Genomic DNA, 23,685 nt, shown 5'->3' with positions numbered 1-23,685 from the left:
GTATGCACTGTGGGGGTAAGTCTCGTAAGTCCTCCCAAGCTGTCCTTGGTGGAGGCGAGGGGATCACACAAAGTTAGTGGGCGGGATGAGCAGGAAGCGTCGTCCCGCTAGCCTGCTTCTTACCCGCTGGGTGTCTGGGAGTCTGCGGCGTTGTTATGCCTCCGTCTCCCTTGCAGTGGATTGAACTGTCTTCTTGTCCGGTAGCGCTGCAGCCGCAGCGTCTTACTCGCGGACCGGTGCCTGGCTTCACTGATCCTCGGCGTGGGGTCACTTCCGGGTGCCGGGTCTCGCGAGACCGGCAGCGTTGATCCGGGTGACGTCACGCTTTGATCGGTGCGCTCTTACTCCCGCGGGAGGAGACTGAGCCCGATATGTTGTTGGGGCACCTTCTGTGGGTGTCCTGGGTGTCCTGGATGTGGTGAGATCCAACGCGTTTCGGCTATGGTTAAGCCTTTGTCAAGCATCCTTGACAAAGGCTTAACCATAGCCGAAACGCGTTGGATCTCACCACATCCAGGACACCCAGGACACCCACAGAAGGTGCCCCAACAACATATCGGGCTCAGTCTCCTCCCGCGGGAGTAAGAGCGCACCGATCAAAGCGTGACGTCACCCGGATCAACGCTGCCGGTCTCGCGAGACCCGGCACCCGGAAGTGACCCCACGCCGAGGATCAGTGAAGCCAGGCACCGGTCCGCGAGTAAGACGCTGCGGCTGCAGCGCTACCGGACAAGAAGACAGTTCAATCCACTGCAAGGGAGACGGAGGCATAACAACGCCGCAGACTCCCAGACACCCAGCGGGTAAGAAGCAGGCTAGCGGGACGACGCTTCCTGCTCATCCCGCCCACTAACTTTGTGTGATCCCCTCGCCTCCACCAAGGACAGCTTGGGAGGACTTACGAGACTTACCCCCACAGTGCATACCCAGCACAATCAGGGTACAAACCAGAGAGACATAAACCCAGGCCGGGTTTATGGTACAAAGGGATCTGCTGACTCCCTAATTCCCCGAGGGGGCTCTCTGAGGCTGCACAGCACGGGCCCACACTGCCACCCCTTTCCCCCATCACATTTCACTGAGACATTTATTATTATTTATACTGCATCAACTGTATTTTGTAATAAAGCACTTTATGCACGGAATACTGACTCCAGCATCATTAAATTTAGACACAGGCAGCGCTTCAGCCCCACCTTCTTTTGCAACTGGAGAATTGAGTTAGCGATGAGGTGTTATTGTTTAATTATCATATTTGCAGAATCTTGTGATTGTAAATAAATGTACAGAAAGGTGTGCGTCAGCCGCCTATCTCAGCCGGGTGCTGGCGTCGGCTGGCAGGGAAGGTGACATTGTAGAAATAGACTGTCCTACACAGTCTATTTCGACTTTCGACTCCAACGCCGCAAGTCCGCGCATCGGGATCGGGTGCTTCACAGCATGGTGCGATTTGCGCTAACCTGCTATCGATTTTGACTATAAACTCAAAATCGATAACCCAAATTGCACCGTACTAGAGTGAGCGCCAGGAGAAATGTGTCTGCTTAACGGGGAGTTAAAATAATCCTCTGCGGATGTTTCCTCTGCTCGGATCCCTTATCCACCTTCTCTCCAAAACATTAGTCTAAAGATCCACTTGCTTCCCCCATGATCCCGTACAGACGCGCGTTTCGTTATCAGAATGTTTTGTGTATCTCCCTACATCCTCCTCATTTATTTACTCGCAACTTAATAATTAGAGGCTCAGATAAAACGTCATCTTTCATCTTGGCTCTGTGATTTATGATAAGTTGTGTTTCCTTCGCCTGGCATTTGCTCCAGCAGGCGGCCTTCCTTCAAGTACCACACTGATTGATGTCTTATCTTTGATATGTTCCATTAGCCTCCAGGAGCAGAGAGTTCAAGGCCCTCTTGGAACCCGAGGAGTCCTGCCGAGGAACTGAAGGCCTTCAGAGTCCTTGGGGTGATTGACAAGGTAATTCTTCAGCATCTCTTCAAGAGTTCACTCATAAATCGACCGCCTGCTGACACTGTGTCTTTGAAGCCGATGATCTTAAGGATATGAAACAAAAGGGGAAAATGACTCAAATGTATCTGCACTTTTAAATAACAAAAGCAATGGAAGCAGAGAGAGGCGAGCTTTATGTAAGCAAGGCATGTAAACTCGTGCAAAATAGATTTGAGGTAGAGGGCGAAGCACGCCTCGCTTGTTCAACATTGTGGTGCGGGTTACAAAGGAAGGGTGACGAGATGTAAAGTAAGAGCCGGTCTCTGTATAATTTGAGGTCAAGCATGGGGTTGAAAGGAGCTGGAGATGTTTTACATGTTGGCAAACACAATAACTTCCATAGCACTGGTAAGGAGGTGGTTGTGTTCTACCGCGATATCTATATACAGTATATGTGTAATATAAATATATATATATATATATATATATATATATATATATATATATATATATATATATATATATATATATATATATATATATATATATATATATAGTTTGCTGTGTTTCACCAAGACCCGGAGTGACGCCTTTTTTTTTTTTGCAACATATATATATATATATATATATATATATATATATATATATCATGCTAATAGATGTCAGAAAGTGAAAGTAATGCAGGGACACTGATCTGTTTCAAATATGGGGGGGGGGGGGCGACTGTGAAAACAGAGGTTGGAGCAGATGGGGGTGGGCTGGAAAGTTTGTGGGCTAAAAACTGTCACAGTTCAAAGTGAAAGCAAAATGGTCACATTTCAACTTTTGATGGGCCTTTAACTAGTATTATATAGTATTTGTTAGTAATTGCCCTGTGGCTGCCGCTGAAGAACACTCCCAGTGTCCGGTTGCTGCAGATTAAGAGTCATCTCGCGAGAGCTACCGACCTCTAGCGAGATTTCCCCTGTACTTGACTCCCTGCAAAGCCGCCGGGCAGGTGGGCGGGCCACACAGACCGGCTACAGACCCGCGGGCCGGAGGTTCCTGACCGCTGATATATATAAAGAGAGAGAGATTAGATTAATGCAAATTGTTGCTGGTCATTGCCATTTGGTTTAATTACTACATTCCAGTATTAATACTCAAGATAAAGGGGGTCTCCAGTGGTTAATTAGCTGCTCTCTTATTCTTGTGTTTATGGAACCGCACCCCTGTACTGTGTATTGTGTTTATGGAACCGCACCACTGTACTGTGTATTGTGTTTATGGAACCCCACCCCCAGTACTGTGTTTATGGAACCCCACCCCCAGTACTGTGTTTATGGAACCCCACCCCCAGTACTGTGTTTATGGAACCCCACCCCCAGTACTGTGTTTATGGAACCCCACCCCCTGTACTGTGTATTGTGTTTATGTAACCCCACCCCTGTACTGTGTATTGTGTTTATGGAACCGCACCACTGTACTGTGTATTGTGTTTATGGAAACCCCACCACTGTACAGTGTATTGTGTTTATGGAACCCCACCCCCAGTACTGTGTTTATGGAACCCCACCCCCAGTACTGTGTTTATGGAACCCCACCCCCGTGTACTGTGTATTGTGTTTATGTAACCCCACCCCTGCATTGTGTTTATTGAACCCCACCCCCTGTATTGTGTTTATGTAACCCCACCCCTGTATTGTGTTTATGTAACCCCACCCCTGTATTGTGTTTATAGAACCCCACCCCCTGTACTGTGTATTGTGTTTATTGAACCCCACCCCCTGTACTGTGTATTGTGTATATGGAACCCCACCCCCTGTACTGTCTATTGTGTTTATGGAACCCCACCCCTGTACTGTGTATTGTGTTTATGGAACCCCACCCCCTGTACTGTGTATTGTGTTTATGGAACCCCACCCCTGTACTGTGTATTGTGTGTTTGAAAGTTACACTTATCTAACTCAGTGTTACTACTGTTTGGGATAGGGCTTTAAGGGTCAGTGTGACATTATTTTGACCCCAAACTTTAGTGTTTCATTGTTTGTGGACCCTAGGGTCAGTGTGCCAATGCTTTGGAGTCAGTGCGACATGGTATCAGTGGCCCAAGGACCAGTGTGCTCTGGGTGTGGAGCCCGAGTGTCAATGTGCTATGTTATTGGAGACCCAAGGGTCGGTGTGCCAAGGTTGTGGTATCCTGAGCAGTGGTGTGCCAAGGTTAAGGAGCCCCAAGGTTCAGTCTGCCATAGTTGCATTGCCCCCAAAGCAAAGATCAAGGTGCCATAGTTGTAGTTGCTGGAAGATTGTTGTGCCATGGTTGTGGAGCCCCAAGTATCAGTGTGCTATGGTTGTTATGGCCCAAGAGTTAGGTTGCCATGCTTGTGGTTCCCCAGGGGTTATTGTGCAGACTGTGGAGCTCCGGGGTTCATTGTGCCAGGGTTCCCAGGGGTCAGTGTGCCAGGGTTCTGGTTCCCCAGGGGTCAGTGTGCCAGGGTTCTGGTTCCCCAGGGGTCAGTGTGCCAGGGTTCTGGTTCCCCAGGGGTCAGTGTGCCAGGGTTCTGGTTCCCCAGGGGTCATTGTGCCAGGGTTCTGGTTCCCCAGGGGTCAGTGTGCCAGGGTTCTGGTTCCCCAGGGGTCATTGTGCCAGGGTTCTGGTTCCCCAGGGGTCAGTGTGCCGGGGTTCTGGTTCCCCAGGGGTCAGTGTGCCGGGGTTCTGGTTCCCCAGGGGTCAGTGTGCCAGGGTTCTGGTTCCCCAGGGGTCAGTGTGCCAGGGTTCTGGTTCCCCAGGGGTCAGTGTGCCAGGGTTCTGGTTCCCCAGGGGTCAGTGTGCCAGGGTTCTGGTTCCCCAGGGGTCAGTGTGCCAGGGTTCTGGTTCCCCAGGGGTCATTGTGCCAGGGTTCTGGTTCCCCAGGGGTCATTGTGCCAGGGTTCTGGTTCCCCAGGGGCCATTGTGCCAGGGTTCTGGTTCCCCAGGGGTCATTGTGCCAGGGTTCTGGTTCCCCAGGGGTCATTGTGCCAGGGTTCTGGTTCCCCAGGGGCCATTGTGCCAGGGTTCTGGTTCCCCAGGGGTCAGTGTGCCAGGGTTCTGGTTCCCCAGGGGTCATTGTGCCAGGGTTCTGGTTCCCCAGGGGTCAGTGTGCCAGGGTTCTGGTTCCCCAGGGGTCATTGTGCCAGGGTTCTGGTTCCCCAAGGGTCAGTGTGCCAGGGTTCTGGTTCCCCAGGGGTCAGTGTGCCAGGGTTCTGGTTCCCCAGGGGTCAGTGTGCCAGGGTTCTGGTTCCCCAGGGGTCAGTGTGCCAGGGTTCTGGTTCCCCAGGGGTCAGTGTGCCAGGGTTCTGGTTCCCCAGGGGTCATTGTGCCAGGGTTCTGGTTCCCCAGGGGTCATTGTGCCAGGGTTCTGGTTCCCCAGGGGTCATTGTGCCAGGGTTCTGGTTCCCCAGGGGTCATTGTGCCAGGGTTCTGGTTCCCCAGGGGACAGTGTGCCAGGGTTCTGGTTCCCCAGGGGTCAGTGTGCCAGGGTTCTGGTTCCCCAGGGGTCAGTGTGCCAGGGTTCTGGTTCCCCAGGGGTCATTGTGCCAGGGTTCTGGTTTCCCAGGGGTCAGTGTGCCAGGGTTCTGGTTCCCCAGGGGTCAGTGTGCCAGGGTTCTGGTTCCCCAGGGGTCAGTGTGCCAGGGTTCTGGTTCCCCAGGGGTCAGTGTGCCAGGGTTCTGGTTCCCCAGGGGTCAGTGTGCCAGGGTTCTGGTTCCCCGGGGGTCAGTGTGCCAGGGCTCTGGATCCCCGGGGGTCATTGTGCCAGGGTTCTGGATCCCCGGGGGTCATTGTGCCAGGGTTCTGGTTCCCCGGGGGTCAGTGTGCCAGGGTTCTGGTTCCCCGGGGGTCATTGTGCCAGGGTTCTGGTTCCCCGGGGGTCATTGTGCCAGGGTTCTGGTTCCCCGGGGGGTCATTGTGCCAGGGTTCTGGTTCCCCAGGGGTCATTGTGCCAGGGTTCTGGTTCCCCAGGGGTCATTGTGCCAGGGTTCTGGTTCCCCAGGGGTCATTGTGCCAGGGTTCTGGTTCCCCAGGGGTCATTGTGCCAGGGTTCTGGTTCCCCAGGGGTCATTGTGCCAGGGTTGTGGTTCCCCAGGGGTCAGTGTGCCAGGGTTCTGGTTCCACAGGGGTCATTGTGCCAGGGTTCTGGTTCCCCGGGGGTCATTGTGCCAGGGTTCTGGTTCCCCGGGGGTCAGTGTGCCAGGGTTCTGGTTCCCCGGGGGTCAGTGTGCCAGGGTTCTGGTTCCCCGGGGGTCAGTGTGCCAGGGTTCTGGTTCCCCGGGGGTCATTGTGCCAGGGTTCTGGTTCCCCGGGGCTCATTGTGCCAGGGTTCTGGTTCCCCGGGGGTCATTGTGCCAGGGTTCTGGTTCCCCGGGGGACAGTGTGCCAGGGTTCTGGTTCCCCAGGGGTCATTGTGCCAGGGTTCTGGTTCCCCAGGGGTCATTGTGCCAGGGTTCTGGTTCCCCAGGGGTCAGTGTGCCAGGGTTCTGGTTCCCCAGGGGTCATTGTGCCAGGGTTCTGGTTCCCCAGGGGTCAGTGTGCCAGGGTTCTGGTTCCCCAGGGGTCATTGTGCCAGGGTTGTGGTTCCCCAGGGGTCAGTGTGCCAGGGTTCTGGTTCCACAGGGGTCAGTGTGCCAGGGTTCTGGTTCCCCAGGGGTCAGTGTGCCAGGGTTCTGGTTCCCCAGGGGTCAGTGTGCCAGGGTTCTGGTTCCCCAGGGGTCAGTGTGCCAGGGTTCTGGTTCCCCAGGGGTCATTGTGCCAGGGTTCTGGTTCCCCAGGGGTCATTGTGCCAGGGTTCTGGTTCCCCAGGGGTCATTGTGCCAGGGTTCTGGTTCCCCAGGGGTCAGTGTGCCAGGGTTCTGGTTCCCCAGGGGTCATTGTGCCAGGGTTCTGGTTCCCTAGGGGTCAGTGTGCCAGGGTTCTGGTTCCCCAGGGGTCAGTGTGCCAGGGTTCTGGTTCCCCAGGGGTCATTGTGCCAGGGTTCTGGTTCCCCAGGGGTCATTGTGCCAGGGTTCTGGTTCCCCAGGGGTCATTGTGCCAGGGTTCTGGTTCCCCAGGGGTCATTGTGCCAGGGTTCTGGTTCCCCAAGGGTCAGTGTGCCAGGGTTCTGGTTGCCCAGGGGTCAGTGTGCCAGGGTTCTGGTTCCCCAGGGGTCATGTGCAGAATGGGAAGGGTTAGCATTGGGAGGCAGCAAAAGAAGGGGGGTGTTAGGATTAAGATAGGAAAAATAAAACTCTTGCATCTACCCTTTCTGTGTCCAGCTTTTTGACTTTGTAGCCCAGTGTCCATGTTGACTATGCAACTGCTGAACATTTGACCCTGTTTACAATTTGCTGTCAACCTATTGACTTTTTTAATGTATTGTCTGTTATTCAATCCACACCCACCCAATGTTATGGGGTGGGGGGGGTCAGTGATTGGTAGAATTATACGTATATTGCTGCAGTATATATTCCTAGTTAATTGTTGGTAGCTTTTGCCTTACAGCAGTATTTCCCAGGTGGTGCCTCAGAACACTTGCAGGGTGGCCCAGGACTAATTCAATTGATTCATGGTCAATTTACTATTTGTAATTTATAATCCAAAAATATGTGGACAAACAGGCAAATGATGTCCGTCACAACATATCTCACCCTGAGGATGACCTGTAAACGTAATTAATTTAATACCATTTTTCCATCTGAAATTCTCAATAAGAAACATTTGGACTATGAAAAATATGCTAATACTCCTAGGGCGCCATGATTCAAAAAGTTCGGGAACCCCTGCCTTACAGTATATTACTTACATCACCTTTGTGAACTCAAACTATGCCAGCTACAGATATACCAAGGTGCAAAAGAGGCAAGTTGGGTTCTGCGAGTCGTTTTCACAGCAAATTCACACTTTGAATTTGCGTTTTATTTTCAGTGTGCACCCCACTGAGCAGGTGGAAGCGGGTGGGGAATCTTTATTAGAAGAAATAATCAGGGCCGCCGGGAGGGGGGGGGGGGGGGGGTTACTAATTACCCGGGCTCAGGCTTGCTGGAGGGGCCCTGGTCCAACCCGCCCCTTCCCCCTCCGTCCCTCTTGGGCAGCAGCAGCACACACCTACACAGCATGTCCTGTGCTGACAGAAGGCTCATGAGGTGTGTGTGTGACAAACCCCCCTATCGACTTTAGAGTGTTCATACACCCCCCTCTAAACATTTTGGGGGCATAGCCTAATTGTGGGAGGTGACCACGCCTCCCACGATTAGGCCATGCCCCCAATATTCCTGGGGCCCGGCATACCTCTCGGCAGCCCTGGAAATAATATGGTAGGTTTTGGCAGAGTAGAACAATGGGCAACTTTTCCTGGAGCAGAAACGATGGGTATGTTTTTGGCTGAGCAGACGGTGGGGGACTTTTCGGCTGAGCAGAAACGATGGGAGAGTTTTCGGCGGAGCAGAAACGATGGGAGAGTTTACGGCGGGGCAGAAGCAACAGGAAAACTTTTGCTGGAGCAGAAACCTTAGGGAGATTTTTGGCAGTAAGAAACAATGGGGATATTTTTGGTGGAGTAGAAACAGTAGGGGAGCATTTGGTGGGGCAGAAATTATATAATGTGGCTGCTCCGAAGCTCAATAACAGCCACAACGCAGCATAAAACTCTCTTTGGTGCTGTCGTACACCGTTAAAATTATTTACAGGTGAAGATAAAAATGTCCTCCTGTTCTTGTTACTGAGAGGCAGTTTGCAGCTTCCAGCCTCCCTGACGCACATATTGGGACATATTTCTGGTGGTTTGCGGTTTTTCTGTCGGAGGCCTACATAAATGTTGTGTGCTCACACAACTGGAAAAGAAGCCCTAGATCAGTAACTGTAGCAGCGATAAATCATTTCCTATGTTCCGCGAACGACTATTACCTAACGATGAGTATTGGGAAATCTGCGTCATCGGTGCTACTGGACACTGTGTGTGCGTGTGGATGCACAGGATTATTGGGGTGCACAGGATTATTGGGGTGCTATGAACGTATCTCTCATTCCAGACGTTATTATTATTATTAGTAGTAAATTATGAGCTGCAATTATCACGGCATCTTTTTTTCTGTTCTTTGGTAAATCCGTGCAGACACCAGCATTGTCTCCGGTGACCTTGGCTGTTCGTCGCTAAGGTGACAAATGGCTTTCTGTGCTGCCTTGTTCCGTGGGCTCGCCTGTTGCCTGCCTCGCAGTCTGCGCCTCCCCTTCTGCTGACTGGTGCAGAATTCCTTCCATCTCATGTCTCAGGGCTTTGATACATATGTTCTGAAGGTGGCCACACTGACTTTGCTGGGGAGCAGATGGTAAACCTTCAGGCTGCCACCGGCTATACTGGTGTTAAGTTGGAAAGTTAACGTTTGATGATGTTTCAGCAGTGCGTATGAAAGGATTTGACAACAGAAATATATTTAATTAAAAGAAATTAGCATAGTAAACATTATTTTTTCTTCGTCATTTGCATGCAATGGAAATATCCAGAATTTACATTTATTACAGAAAAGCCAGAGGGCATATCCCTTTATATAGCTGGTAATGTACTAATTGTACAGGTCTGTAAGAGACTTCATGTTATGATCCGCAACTTGGTTATCTGTGGATCACATTATCTGATGTGTCTTAATATGTTAAATGGCGACGACCCCAATTTTATTTGGTTTGGGGTAGGGGCGGGTGGGTGAGGGGGGGGGGGGGGTAAATGTGCAAAATAAGCCTCTATTTTTTATGCAATTTGCTTTTATTGGAAGCTGAAGAACAGGCGGAGGCAGAAGATTCGCCATCGCTGGCAAGCAATGCCCCCCATGGTCAGCAGTAATTTTAAGAGGCAGTTGCATGGAGTAACCGCACCAGTGATCATGGGGAACATGGATCATTCATGTGCGTAGCATGTACACGCACCGTCGGCAGATGAGCAGATTTAGGGACCTTTATGGTAGCGGCCCCATGGCTGCGTTAGAGAGGGCTCTTTCCAAGGTCCGGGTCTGTTGTGACTTACAGGTATCGGATTCTTTAAATAAAAAAAAAAAACCCCAAAGATTCCACATTCCTATAAATGCCGGATTTTTATCCATGATCATTAGGTCCACCATAACCCTATGGAGATCAATTCTTTGACACCACTGGGAGGTCTTGGGCAGGGAATGGGCCTCTCCAGGTACCAAGGATAAGTGCTGTAGACCCATGGTAACTTGGAAAATGTGGAGATTGGCAAATCCAGGACCGGAATAAAGGTCATCGGGAGACCTGTGATTTCTTCAGAGACTTCACAAACCTTGCTGATAATTTGTTTAAGTCTCGACAAAGGTGAAGAGACGTGTCACTGTCCACAATGCCAGCAAAGACCGGAGAGACCCGGCATCATCAGATGAAGTAGAAAATGGGCCCTTACAGCTAGTAAGTACTTTAGGGTACACTAAGATGGGAGTTCTATTAAAGACTTTATGTATAGAGCAACCAACCAGATTCTATGTATCATCTTCTAGAAGGTGCTAAATAAATAGGTTGAATCGGATTGGTTTCTATGGGCAACATCCCATCTTCAATACAACTGCCATCTTAGTAAATGTTATCCCTTTGTGTCTCTCAGACCATCACAGATCTAGAACAGTTTGTCAGGGACAGTTTGGAAGATATGGTGCTCTCACTGTTCCTCATTGAGGCTCAAGCCCAATTCTTTGTTCCGTGCTTGAGCGTACAAGAGTATGGGATTGGGATTTCGCCCCCGGTGCACAGGTACTGGGGATTTTTCGAAGGCATAGAGTCTCAAATAGAGATGCTGCGGCCTTTGGATTGCGTGGTGGTTGGATACAGACCCCGTAGAGGGTCCACGTTGGAGATAGAACCAGAAAGAGTGTGATGGAAGTCTAGAAGCTGTCTGAAATTTCTTTTGGCCGAAGACCCGTTCTACGGGATTAACTCATAGCACATTCGCCATTATCCAAATGGAGGAATCCACTGTAGGCGCCTGTGGCATTGTGTCTTGGATCGAGATTAAAAAAAAGAGGCCCGTGAGCCAAAAAAAGAGACCTGTGGAACAGCTCTTACATCTTATATGCTGTATCCCCTTGAAAAAGGGAGGAGTCTTTATGACTGAGCAATAAACCTCTTGCCTTCAAGACAACTACCTTCATCTTGCAACCAACAGAAATATGACACAAGGAATCCCATTTTCCACCTGTTCTGGTTTCAGCCACAAGCTCCTCCCTCTGCCAGGTACCAATGCAGAGGCCTGGCCAGTGCTCAGTGACCAGTGGTCAACCAGCTGGCACCAGTTAGGAGGTGTTTGCAGCGTGTCAAGGGTAGGAGCCTGAGCAGGGATGTGGTTCCAGGTGCCATGTTGTAGGAGTTGATGGTGTCCGCTACCTACCTGCACAGCGGTTGGAGTCAGTAACAGGTGGGTACTGACAGTAAGAGGGAATCCCCTATTGGCCAGGTCCTATGAGACCCGAACCCAGTCTGTGATCACTTGATGCGAGGCACATCCGGTCACAGTTGGTGATAGACTTCACTCATCGTGAGTCTACCAGCTGGTCAAGCCTGAGTGTCTTATCTGTAGTCCAGGCATGAATATCTGTAGAGGAAAGTCCCTTAAGGATATCGCGGTTATACAGTATTGTCCATCTGTTCCAACCTCCCCAATCACCAGAACTAAATAAATTTGAGCATTTGAGGATCTTCTGGACAGTGGCTTCCACCACCAGAACAATGATACACCGACCCAATTCCAGACATAAGTGCGGACAATGCCACAGACCAGACAATTTGTGCCAACTACAACACCCAACATCCTGCAAGTAACTTCAAATTCATTCTCAATGGTCATTGCCACCTATGTACTAAACAAATGACTACTTCTGAGCCATGGGAGCGAGGAGACGTTCGGGATGTGGATACGGAATCGCTCTATTGAGATGAAACGATTGGCTCTCGAACATCCTCAAATGATCAAATATCTCATTAAGTTTAAAGTGTCCATATTGCTGGTAATTACACAACAATATTAGGCAATAGAAGCCCCTTGTTCCCAGTCCTTCGCTATTAATAACCATCATGCCTTTAGGAGAGGAGAGAAAATGAATTAAAACAACACTGTCTTTAATATCGTCTAATTGACCCATTGTGTAGCCTATGCTTTGTAACACTTATGTATCATTGTGACGGGGATGCTAGCATTCAGCCTATTGTGTGCATGGCGCTGTACTGCAGATGAGACCATCTCATAAGGAGCAGGTTATAGATGAGGCCATTCTGTGTTCCCCCGCCGCATTATCCGCCCCTATTGTACTCTATGCAAATCCGCAGCACAAAACCGCCGGAGAAGGAATCTATTAATTTTATTCACACAGGAAGGTGTCCTAGCAAAATAATTATATCCTAATCGTTATTTGTTATCCTGTAGTGTGTTTTATCACAAAACACAAGATCGCTTTAATAAGAGCCTTTCACTGGAAGGACAATGAGGCCAAATTAGTACAAAATTAGATTTTTGTCTTCTCTAGATTGTTGAACAAACCATTGAGTGTTTTTTTTTTTTTATTCTCTTTTTATACGTTTTTATCCCCCCCCTTCCCGGCGTTATTGCTGTGATGTGATCGCTTCCTATCTGAGGGGCTGTCGGCGCTTTCTCTCTCTCTCTCTCTCTGTCCTTTACGTCGACAGCTTCATTAGAAGTTGGACTTGTGTCAGGACGGCATAAAACACGGAGAGCGAATCTTGGCTTCCTGCGAGCGGTGCTGAATGGAGCCATCATATTAATACACAGCCGCAGAATTGTTCACTAAGAGTGATGCTCGCTGAATGCGAGCTCCTCCAGATGGTCAGAGACGGGGGCTTGCTTTTTTAATACAGCCCTATTGCCGATTGCTTTTTGCAGTGCCGGAGACTTAAAGGACCACTCCTCTAAATGTGCCGGGGTAGCCCACGAAATACATGGCGACATGGAGACGTCCGACGTGGGGACATAAGACACAGGAGAGAAGCAGGCATCTAACATTGTGAAAGTGACCAGTGCAGCCTTACTGCATTTATACAATCACCATATCATAATGATAATAATCCAATACATGTACTGAGCACTTGCACAAGCACAGACATCACCTGCTCATATACTAAATGCAGACAACGGGGCACTGGGAATATAGTCTTGTAATAAATACCGCTTTTGTTATTGGATTTAGGAAATGTGGAATACATTTACCTAACGGAATTGGTGGTGTCTCCAGATTTGGGCAATCGCCCTAGTACCAGAAATGCAATCAAGGGCACCAGGTGTCACTGCCCCGCAGGACAGAGCATCATTCCAGAACCAGGGTTCGGCCTAGAAGAAGTCTGTATTTGCTGTTGCAATACTGCCTGAACCAAGGGGTTGAGGGTGGGGGGTGGGGTTGGGGTTGATAACTCTGTTAGAGGGGTATTTTTGTAATCTCTGCTATGGTGGTGGTGATAGGGTGATCGGAATGATAGATCAATAGTCATAAGGACGACACCAAAAGGTCTGTATACTGTATATGCACAATATCGATATAGACAAAAGGTCAACACATTTCTTTTTCATACTTTACCTAAGCTGTGGATGCCAAATGGGAACAGTAAAGCGGTCGACAAATTGAGGGTCAATGTACTCAGGTATTGACACTGACACCCAAAAATCCTGAAAAACTGATGTTGACCTTTACCATCTGACCTTTTGCGACCTGCGATGCAGCTCATCTAGCCAAAAACAACTTACACGATACTGTACCGAAAGGAAAATGACCTTGCAGGGGTTCATAATCTCGGTAACCTTTGTCACCAGTGCCCTGTCTGTGAATTAGCCCCAAGACCCATTTTATTTAAATAACTTTTTTTTTATTTCGCCTGGAATCCTGCTCTGCTTGTTGTACAGTAAGCAGTGTCCTGGTCAGTTCTCTGTAATGTGCCGTAAAGCAGCGGTGGCACTGCCAGGGGGTAGTATACTACCTAGGCCATGGGCATGAGCAATGAGAAGGGCAAGAACGCAAGAAATCGGTGCCTTGTACAAAATCTGAATATTTAAACCATATTAGCATATTAATTAGTTGTTCATTACAATACTGTAATTAATAATGACAGTAGATTCGCTACAGAAAAAAGCCGTGGGAAGGCAAGGTCTCGCATTAAGTGGAATGTTCACCCTCATTGTGCCCCAGATTCACCGCCTGTGTGTTCGGGAGACCGGGTACCTGGTGCTGCATTGTATACAACACCCACATAGATATTTTAAATACACACATACACACGCGCACGTACACTTGTGTTTATATACTTTTCTCCGGCACCTCAGCAGTTAAGTCCTCCCGTACACCGCGGATGTGTCACAGATCTGCAAGTTGAAGGTGCTTCTCTTCTCTTAAAGACTATTGTTAACTAAACATTATTGCCAAACAGATGGGAGATACTCACTAGCCTGATGCTTTCAGCCCTAATTATATCATCACCAGTCCTGTACGGCTCAGTTGAAGAGGTGCATCCAGGGGCCAATTTATAATCATTTAAGCAACACCTGTTTGGGAAAAACTGACAGTCAAAGGGCACGTTTAAAAAAATCACATATGTTCCTCCATTTATTAGTTGAATGTGGATTGTATCCAGCTGCGAGGAAACCGGGGAGCGTGAAATGTGCCCGCGAGAGGCGCTGCCGCCGTGGAAGTATCTGATTAAGGTGTAAATGTCAAACAGAGACTTTGCTGATTGCAAATGGACACACACTGCGAAATCTTTAGGGTGGCCTATAGGGAAATATTGGGGGGCTATAGGGATTAGTGATTCTGCACATTTCCCGCTCTGGAGTTTGTGGGATAATATGTAATCCTGGGGTTCTAAATCATTTCCCTGCGCTCCATGCCCCATCACCCCAAATTAAATTACCCACATGGCATAAAATGTGCCAAAAATTAGGGTGTAGGGTCATTGGAAACAGTGGGGTTTGAACCTACGCTAGGGGCCCAGATAGGAGAGTATGGATGCTTCACAGCTACGCGCTAATATAAATATAGTGTAGAATAGCGTGGGGCGATGGCACAGGGAGGTCTGCAGACACCAGAACTCTGGAACTTGCTGCGCCAGCGATTAAGACCCTGTCGGGTTGGACCGCTCCCACCTGCAATGTGAGCAGGGGTTCACCTGGGCAGGGCAGGGAGTGTGGAGAATGACCTTCAACAGCCAATGAGCGAACCAGTGCAGTACGGATGGTGTAATGGTTAGTTTACCGCCTCACAGCACTGAGGTCATGGGTTCTATCCCCACCATGTGTTATATATACGGGGCAGTATGGATGGTGTAATGGTTAGTTTACCGCCTCACAGCACTGAGGTCATAGGTTTGATTCCCACCGTGGCCCTATCTGCGTGGAGTTTGTATATTCTCGCCGTACTTGCGTGGGTTTCCTCTGTAGGCTAATTGGCTCCTAACAAAATTAACCCTAGAATGTCTGTGTGTACGTGTACACGTGGTAGGGAATATAGACTGTAAGCTCCACTGGGGCAGGGACTGATGTGAATGATCAAATATTCTCTGTACAGCGCTGCGGAATATGTGTGCGCTATATAAGAAACTGGTATTAAATAATAATAATAAAAAGTGTTTGAGATAATGAAGACCGATCCGTTTCGGCTCGGTTCTGCACCGTGTTCGGTGGAGCCGCCCTGTAGCAGGTTGCATGGCAAAGTCACACATTGCTGGTGTATTCTGTACGGCGACTGCTCCTGTATAATAAAATCTCGCCCCTTCTGTTTCGCTAACAAACGAGAAATCGGTGGCACGGTCCAGCGTTCCCCATTGTGAAGCAGTATTTGGTTTCCTGTGAAAGTCACCAGTCTTACTGGGCAGCGTGCATGCCGGCCCTGGTAATTAGTCTGCAGATTGCCTGCTCCTTCAGTCTGAAGATGACCCTTCTGGATATCAGTGGAAGATAGCAGCTGGCAGGATCCCCTGTGGCCCGTTTGTCCTTTGGTTTGTAACCAGCAGAGTCGCAGCTCCGTCCCAAGATCCACAGCAGGACGTCCATGGCCTCCAATGCTGGACAGCAGACGAGACGCTAATAAATATGATTACAAAATGTGGGATCTGTATCAAGAAATCCTCTTCGCTAATGCAGCAAATTACATCCTGTGCTGTGCGGAGATTTAAAGATACATCGCCTGTTCGTTCCAGGAGCAGCTGGCGGCGCCTCGCGGAGTATCGGCCGCATAGTCAGTGCTGCAGTACAAGTGAACGCAATTAATTGTAACAGAAATCATAGGAAAATTAAACATTTTTTATTTATGTTTTTAGGTCCATATGTCCGTGATTCGTGTTTGTAAGTAAAGCAAAAACCGCAAGTTCCTTAGGGATTTATTTACTGCAGATGTGATGTTGCTATGGGCAACCAATCAAATTCTATCTATTTTCTTTTAGAAGGTGCTAAATAAGAAGTAGAATCTGATTGGTTCCCATCTTCAGTAGAACTTACATCTTCCTAAACTTACCCCTTTGTGTCTGGAACACACCATGCTGCAGGCAAGGGGGGAGCGCACATATTTATATTGGTTCTATGCAGGGTAAATACCGGCTGCTTTTGCATGTAGCACACACGTTACACAGCTTTATTCTTGCACTGCATTTTTTATCTCTTTTTGAACCCCCACCCCCCTAACCCAATTCTAATGCTGCCCACACACTTGTGAGATATTTTGCATCTGGCCGATAAATAGAATGATTGTGTGCATTTTTAAGGGACGCTTCAACGTGTCGCGTCTATAGATCTTATGTTCTGCACATAATAGCTATCAAATTGCAGTTTTTATCCACATGCGATGGTCGATTGCAATCTGCGGGTGCATCTACATGCAACATACAAAAGCCTACATGCAACAGGATAGGAGGGAAGACATTACTGCAACATACAAGTCTACATGCAACATACAAAGCCTACATGAAATAGGAGAGGAAGAACTACAGTACTGCAACATACAAAGCCTACATGCAACACGAGAGGAGGGAAGACAGTACTGCAACATACAAAGTCTACATGAAACAGGAGAGGAATAACTACAGTACTGCAACATACAAAGCCTACATGCAACAGTAGAGGAGGGAAGACAGTACTGCAACATACAAAAGCCTACATGCAACACGAGAGGAGGGAAGATAGTACTGCAACATACAAAGTCTACATGGAAGTGGAGAAAAGACAGTACTGCAGCATAAAGCCTACATGCAACAGGAGAGGAGGAACTACAGTACTGCAACATACAAAGTCTACATGCAACAGGAGAGGAGGAACTACAGTACTGCAATATACAAAGTCTACATGGAAGAGGAGAAAAGACAGTACTGCAGCATAAAGCCTACATGCAAAAGGAGAAGAGAAACGACAGTACTGCAACATACAAAGTCTACATGCAACAGGAGAGGAGGAACTACAGTACTGCAACATACAAAGTCTACATGCAACAGGAGAGGAGGAACTACAGTACTGCAAACTAAAATGCCTACATTCAACAAGGGAGGAGGAACTACAGTACTGACACATACAACAGGAGGGAAGACAGTACTGCAACATACAAAGCCTACATGCAACATGAGAGGAGGAATGACAGTACTGCAACATACAAAGCATATATGCAACAGGAAGAACTACAGTACTGCAATATACAAACATACCTCCCAACATGACCCTCTCCAGGAGGGACACAATGCTCTGTTCCTGGACTTTCCTCTTAATTTTGGATTACCATCACCTGTGTTGAAACAACTTTTCTGAGCAATTAACCTGTTTAAAACAGGTGTCGGCAATCATAAATAAAGAAGGATGTCCAGAAACAGAGCATTGTGTCCCTCCTGGAGAGGGTCATGTTGGGAGGCATGTACAAAGCCTACATGCAACAGGAGAGCAGGGACTACAGTACTGCAACATACAAAGTGTACATGCAACAAGAGAAAAGGAAACTAGTACTGTCCTATGAGTAAGGGTAAAGGGGCTGATATGACTGATAATGCTCTCTGTAATGTGTGTGTACATGTGATAGGATATATAGAGTGTAAGCACCATTGGGGCAGGGGCTGATGTGACTGAGATATTTTCTATACAGGCTGCACTGTATAGGTATTGATAAATCAGCATTTTTACAGCTGACCACCCACCGTCTGTAATTGGTATGGTTTTTGTAATAATTAATGTTCTTTTCTTTGTAGGTCCTCCTTGTTCTGGATACAAGGTCGCAGGAAACCTTTATATTAAAAGTAAGTATATAACTCCATTTTTTTCATCTGTTTTTATTGTTTAAAGTTAAACCCTTAACTTATGTTTATGTTGCAGTACTGTAGTTCCTTCACTCCTGTTGCATATAGGCTTTGTATGTTGTTCCTCCTTTTCCTGTTGCTTGTAGGCTTTGTATATTACAGTACTGTCATTCCTCCCCTCCTGTTGCATGTATGTTGCAGTACTGTCTTCCCTCCTCTCCTGTTGCATGAAGGCTTTGTATGTTGCAATACTGTCTTCCCTCCTCTCCTGTTGCATGTAGGCTTTGTATGTTGCAGTACTGTCTTCCCTCCTCTCCTGTTGCATGTAGGCTTTGTATGTTGCAGTACTGTCTTCCCTCCTCTCCTGTTGCAAGTAGGCTTTGCATGCTGAAGTACTGTATTTCTTCTTCGCCTGTTTCATGTAGGCTTTGTATGTTGCAGCACTGTCTTCCCTCCTCTCCTGTTGCATGGAGGCTTTGTATGTTGCAGTAATGTCTTCCCTCATCTCCTGTTGCATGTAGGCTTTGTATGTTGCAGTACTGTCTTCCCTCCTCTCCTGTTGCATGTAGGCTTTGCATGCTGAAGTACTGTAGTTCTTCCTCTCCTGTTTCATGTAGGCTTCGTATGTTGCAGTACTGTCTTCCCTCCTCTCCTGTTGCATGTAGGCTTTGTATGTTGCAGTACTGTCTTCCCTCCTCTCCTGTTGCTTGTAGGCTTCGTATGTTGCAGTACTGTCTTCCCTCCTCTCCTGTTGCATGGAGGCTTTGTATGTTGCAGTACTGTCTTCCCTCCTCTCCTGTTGCATGGAGGCTTTGTATGTTGCGGTACTGTCTTCCCTCCTCTCCTGTTGCATGGAGGCTTTGTATGTTGCAGTACTGTCTTCCCTCCTCTCCTGTTGCATGGAGGCTTTGTATGTTGCGGTACTGTCTTCCCTCTTCTCCTGTTGCATGGAGGCTTTGTATGTTGCGGTACTGTCTTCCCTCCTCTCCTGTTGCATGGAGGCTTTGTATGTTGCGGTAATGTCTTCCCTCCTCTCCTGTTGCATGGAGGCTTTGTATGTTGCGGTACTATCTTCCCTCCTCTCCTGTTGCTTGTAGGCTTTGTATGTTGCGGTACTGTCTTCCCTCCTCTCCTGTTGCTTGTAGGCTTTGTATGTTGCGGTACTGTCTTCCCTCCTCTCCTGTTGCATGGAGGCTTTGTATGTTGCGGTACTGTCTTCCCTCCTCTCCTGTTGCATGGAGGCTTTGTATGTTGCAGTACTGTCTTCCCTCCTCTCCTGTTGCATGGAGGCTTTGTATGTTGCAGTACTGTCTTCCCTCCTCTCCTGTTGCATGGAGGCTTTGTATGTTGCAGTACTGTCTTCCCTCCTCTCCTGTTGCATGGAGGCTTTGTATGTTGCGGTACTGTCTTCCCTCCTCTCCTGTTACATGGAGGCTTTGTATGTTGCGGTACTGTCTTCCCTCCTCTCCTGTTACATGGAGGCTTTGTATGTTGCGGTAGTGTCTTCCCTCCTCTCCTGTTGCATGGAGGCTTTGTATGTTGCGGTACTGTCTTCCCTCCTCTCCTGTTGCATGGAGGCTTTGTATACTGCTGGAAGTGAATAGAGAAGCCTGGTAATTAAAGACATCAGTGTGTGCTTGGTATATGCAGGGAAATGATATAAGCGACCGCTCCTGACATTGTGTATGAAGCCAGTTGCAGCATTACAATGTATGCACAGAAAATAACAACATAGTGACAGAGGTCACCGGCAAAGTACACAAAGTGTCACTCTGATGACTTAGTCTGAGAGTGAGATTCTAATAAAAACATTGACCCGTGTAATTGATTTTAATGGTAGCTTTGTGCCGTCTTCTGTTCTCTGGATACCTGCCAGATGCCATCAGCTGAGCCTCTGGGGAGCGAAGGACACAGAGGAGCAGATGAGCGCAGCTCTTACGCCCGCAGTAGCTGGGACAGATTATTTTGGTTGATAAACATAAAGCGCAGCAGGTTCCAGAGGAGGCTCAGGGTGCAATTGACCTTTCTGTTCTCTGTCAGGGTCTGAGGAAGAGCAGCGAGGAGTCTGGGAGCAGAGCGACTGTCATCCCCCGCTGTGTGCCCAACATGGTCTGCCTGCACAAGTACATCATCGCCGAGGAGTCCGTGTTCCTCGTTTTGCAGCACGCTGAAGGTCGGTCATTCTATAAAAGACTTCTGCAAATACGGCATATATACAGGACTCAAAGGTCACTTTTGTTTTTGGGCCAGTCAGCTGCATGACTCCTGCTCCTTACACAGTAACGGCATTGAAAGGACGAGTCTAAAATATATATTTTAATATAAATCCTGGGTACTTGTGTATTTTGGCGGCGCCCCTGATGTCCGTCGTCCGACGGACAGATCGCATGCCATGCACCCGACGGCATACGATGCGATGCAACGCGATTTTGACCCCCTATACGACCAAAAATCGTATAAGCACCCTAAAGGGTGCTTTTGAGCACCCAAATGGGTGCTTACAATGTTAAATGCACCCCCACGCCACCCCCCCACTATAAACGTGAACCCGAAGCGTGGCGAGCGCAGCGAGCCCGCGAGATGCGGCGGTACGCGTCCTACGACCTTTTCATACCCCCACTATCCACGTCGGCGTGGAGTTGAGAATAGAATAGTGTGGCGAGCGCAGCGAGCCACCGAGCCCGAAGTGTGGTGAGCGGACGAGGATACCTTCACAGGTAAACGCGTCCCTTCGCGGGCTTCACAGGTATCCGCGTCCCCTCGCGGGGCTCGCTGCGCTCGCCACACTATTCTATTCTCAACTCCACGCCGACGTGGATAGTGGGGGTATGAAAAGGTCGTAGGACGCGTGGGGGTGCATTTAACATTGTAAGCACCCAATTGGGTGCTTAACATTGTATAAGCACCCATTAGGGTGCTTATACAATGTTTAATCGCATCGCATCGTATGCCATTGTATGCCATGTACAATGGCATACAATTTCAAAATTGTATGCCATCGTGCACTATCGTACGATATCGCGTCGCATCGCATACCATCGTATACGTTATGGTATGCGATGCGATGGGCGCCGCCAAAATACACAAGTACCCAATCCTGAATAACATCTCTCTCTATTCTCAATATCTCGACCGAATGAGAGCGAGCACGCTATACATTAGTGGGTGCTGGCACCAAATATTTATTACCAGTGATTTATATAGTGCACGCATATTCCACATCAGTCCCTGCCCCAGTGGAGCCTACAATCTATATTCCCTACCACATGTACACGCACACAGACATTCTAGGGTTAATTTGTTGAGTGCCAATTAACCTACCTGTATATTTTTGGATTGTGGGAGGAAACCAAAAGTATCTGGAGGAAACCCACACAAGCACAGGGAGAAAATACAAACACCACACAGGGCCATGGTGGGAATAGAACCCATGACCTCAATGCTGTGAGGCGGTAATGCTAACCATTACACAGTCCGTACTGCCCCGTATATATAACACATGGTGGGAATAGGACCCATGACCTCAATGCTGTGAGGCGGTAATGCTAACCATTACACTATCCGTGCTGCCCCGTATATATAACACATGGTGGGAATAGAACCCATGACAATGCTTCTTTATTGAAGATTGCAACCTTTTGTACAAAAATATATACCATTTCATATACAGTATAAAATATAATTTCACATAAATTTACAAACATCAATTTGATCCATATCCCCATACCTTCCCACCATCCCCCCACCCCTTTTTTTTTTTTTTTTATTTCCCACCTTCACCACCTAACAATCTTATACAAAATAAACTTTCCTATTCTGTACTTTCTCCTGATCCTGAGCTCCACCATTTCTCCTTCTCCAAAACATCCACCCTGACCCATACCCTCTCATACTCATACCTTCCCATACATCTCTCCTTCCACTCCACTTTTAAACTTACCATCATTTTTACCTTATCCTCCCGTCCTTCCATCTTCATTCATTCCTATCATACCTCTCCTCCACCTTCACCACTATACCCATCACCTTTAATACAGAACACATTCATTACCCTTACCCACAAGACGCCTTTCATCTCTTCATTTACTCCCCCCAACCATTTTCTCCTCCTACATTTATTTTTTAAGTGAAGGATCTGGTACTAGCAAAACATGTATGTAAAACATTCTTTTATTTCATATTCCATATTCCCCCTATTTTGTGTGAAAATAAAAAGAACAGAGTCCCAGTATGTTCCAGGTTCTACTATTTGCCACCTACTAAGGAGGTTTCAACCGGCCCCACAAGCGAGACCAGCTGATGGCATCCAGCTTCTCCTTTTCCATTTCCATCATTACCTTCACCTCATGTAGAATAAGACCCACCACCGTCCTAACAGGGAGGATCTTTTGTCTCAATATAACATGACACCGTGCATTCCACGTGTGATACCTGACTGCTAAACTAATCATATAAATTGTGCATAAATCAAAATTCCCATAACCTTTGAATGCCCCATAGACCCACTCCGGGTAACTTAGCCCCGAAAGACAAGGGATCCCTAGAGCAACTGAGACATCTTGATAAATGTTTACATTGAAGGGACATTTAAGAAAGAAATGGTCCATTGTCTCCTCCTCCCCAGGACATTCCTCACGTGGACAATCACGGGTATTGGCACCTCTAAACTTAATATTCCCTTTAACGTAAAGTCTCCCTTGGAAAGAAAGCCAGGCAATGTCTCTAAACTTCAGTGGGATCCTCTGCTCATTAAGCAGTTTCAACCCAGCTGAACAGACATCCCCTGGGCAATCTCTCAAAGCCAGTGGAGCATAAAAGTAGGTCTGCAAGATCCTCTTCCCCATCTCCTTTCTCGAGAGATCTCTCACATCACCCACCTTCAAACTCCACTTGGTAATCATCTTTATGGATTGAATCACGTAAATCGGAAGGTAACCTCGCCTGGTCCAAGGTCTTCCCATCCGACCACCATCTATCCATGTTCCAAAATAAGGAGACATCCATTCCATGAAACCATGTACCCATCGAGGGGGGTTGTCTAAAAATAGACCTCCCACATTCAATTTCAAAAAAGTTGTTACAAAAAGGACTACAGGATTGACCATTTCCTGGCCTCCTTCTGCCCTCGATCTGTACGTGATTCCTCTCTTGACTATGTTCATCTTGTTTCCCCAGAACATCTGAAAAAACACGGAACATAATCTAGACCACAAAGACTGAGGCAAAAAACAGACATAGCTGATGTAAAGGAACATTGGTATCAAATAAGTTTTGCATATGTCAACCCTTTCTCTCAGGGAGAACTTGCACCCTTTCCAGAAATTGACCTTCTTGGTGACATCATCTAGCTTTCTTCCCCAATTTAGCAAGGAATAATCTCCGTGATCAAATTGGATGCCTAATATTTTGATACTATCTTTAGGCCTGGGGAGGGTGTCCGGGAGAGAAAATTCTTTCCCTCCCTCCCCCATCCAGAAAACTTCACACT

The 23,685-nt window shown here is 48.0% G+C and overlaps 1 protein-coding gene across 1 annotated transcript in view; it reads left to right on the top strand.

The window, feature by feature from the left end:
* Positions 1 to 23,685, top strand: part of RPS6KC1 (ribosomal protein S6 kinase C1) — a 166,717-nt gene that overhangs the window by 75,986 nt on the left and 67,046 nt on the right. The window contains exons 9-11 of the mRNA XM_083175184.1: positions 1,883 to 1,975; positions 18,150 to 18,197; positions 20,238 to 20,370. Of these exons, the coding sequence (XP_083031310.1) occupies positions 1,883 to 1,975; positions 18,150 to 18,197; positions 20,238 to 20,370 (274 nt within the window). The remainder of the gene's footprint in view (positions 1 to 1,882; positions 1,976 to 18,149; positions 18,198 to 20,237; positions 20,371 to 23,685) is intronic.

This window comes from Crinia signifera, chromosome 3 (assembly GCF_055691185.1).
Source record: "Crinia signifera chromosome 3, ASM5569118v1, whole genome shotgun sequence".
NCBI classification, from domain to species: domain Eukaryota; kingdom Metazoa; phylum Chordata; class Amphibia; order Anura; family Myobatrachidae; genus Crinia; species Crinia signifera.
The sequence above is the reverse complement of the archived record's forward strand: the minus strand, read 5'-3'. Positions and strand labels throughout refer to the sequence as shown.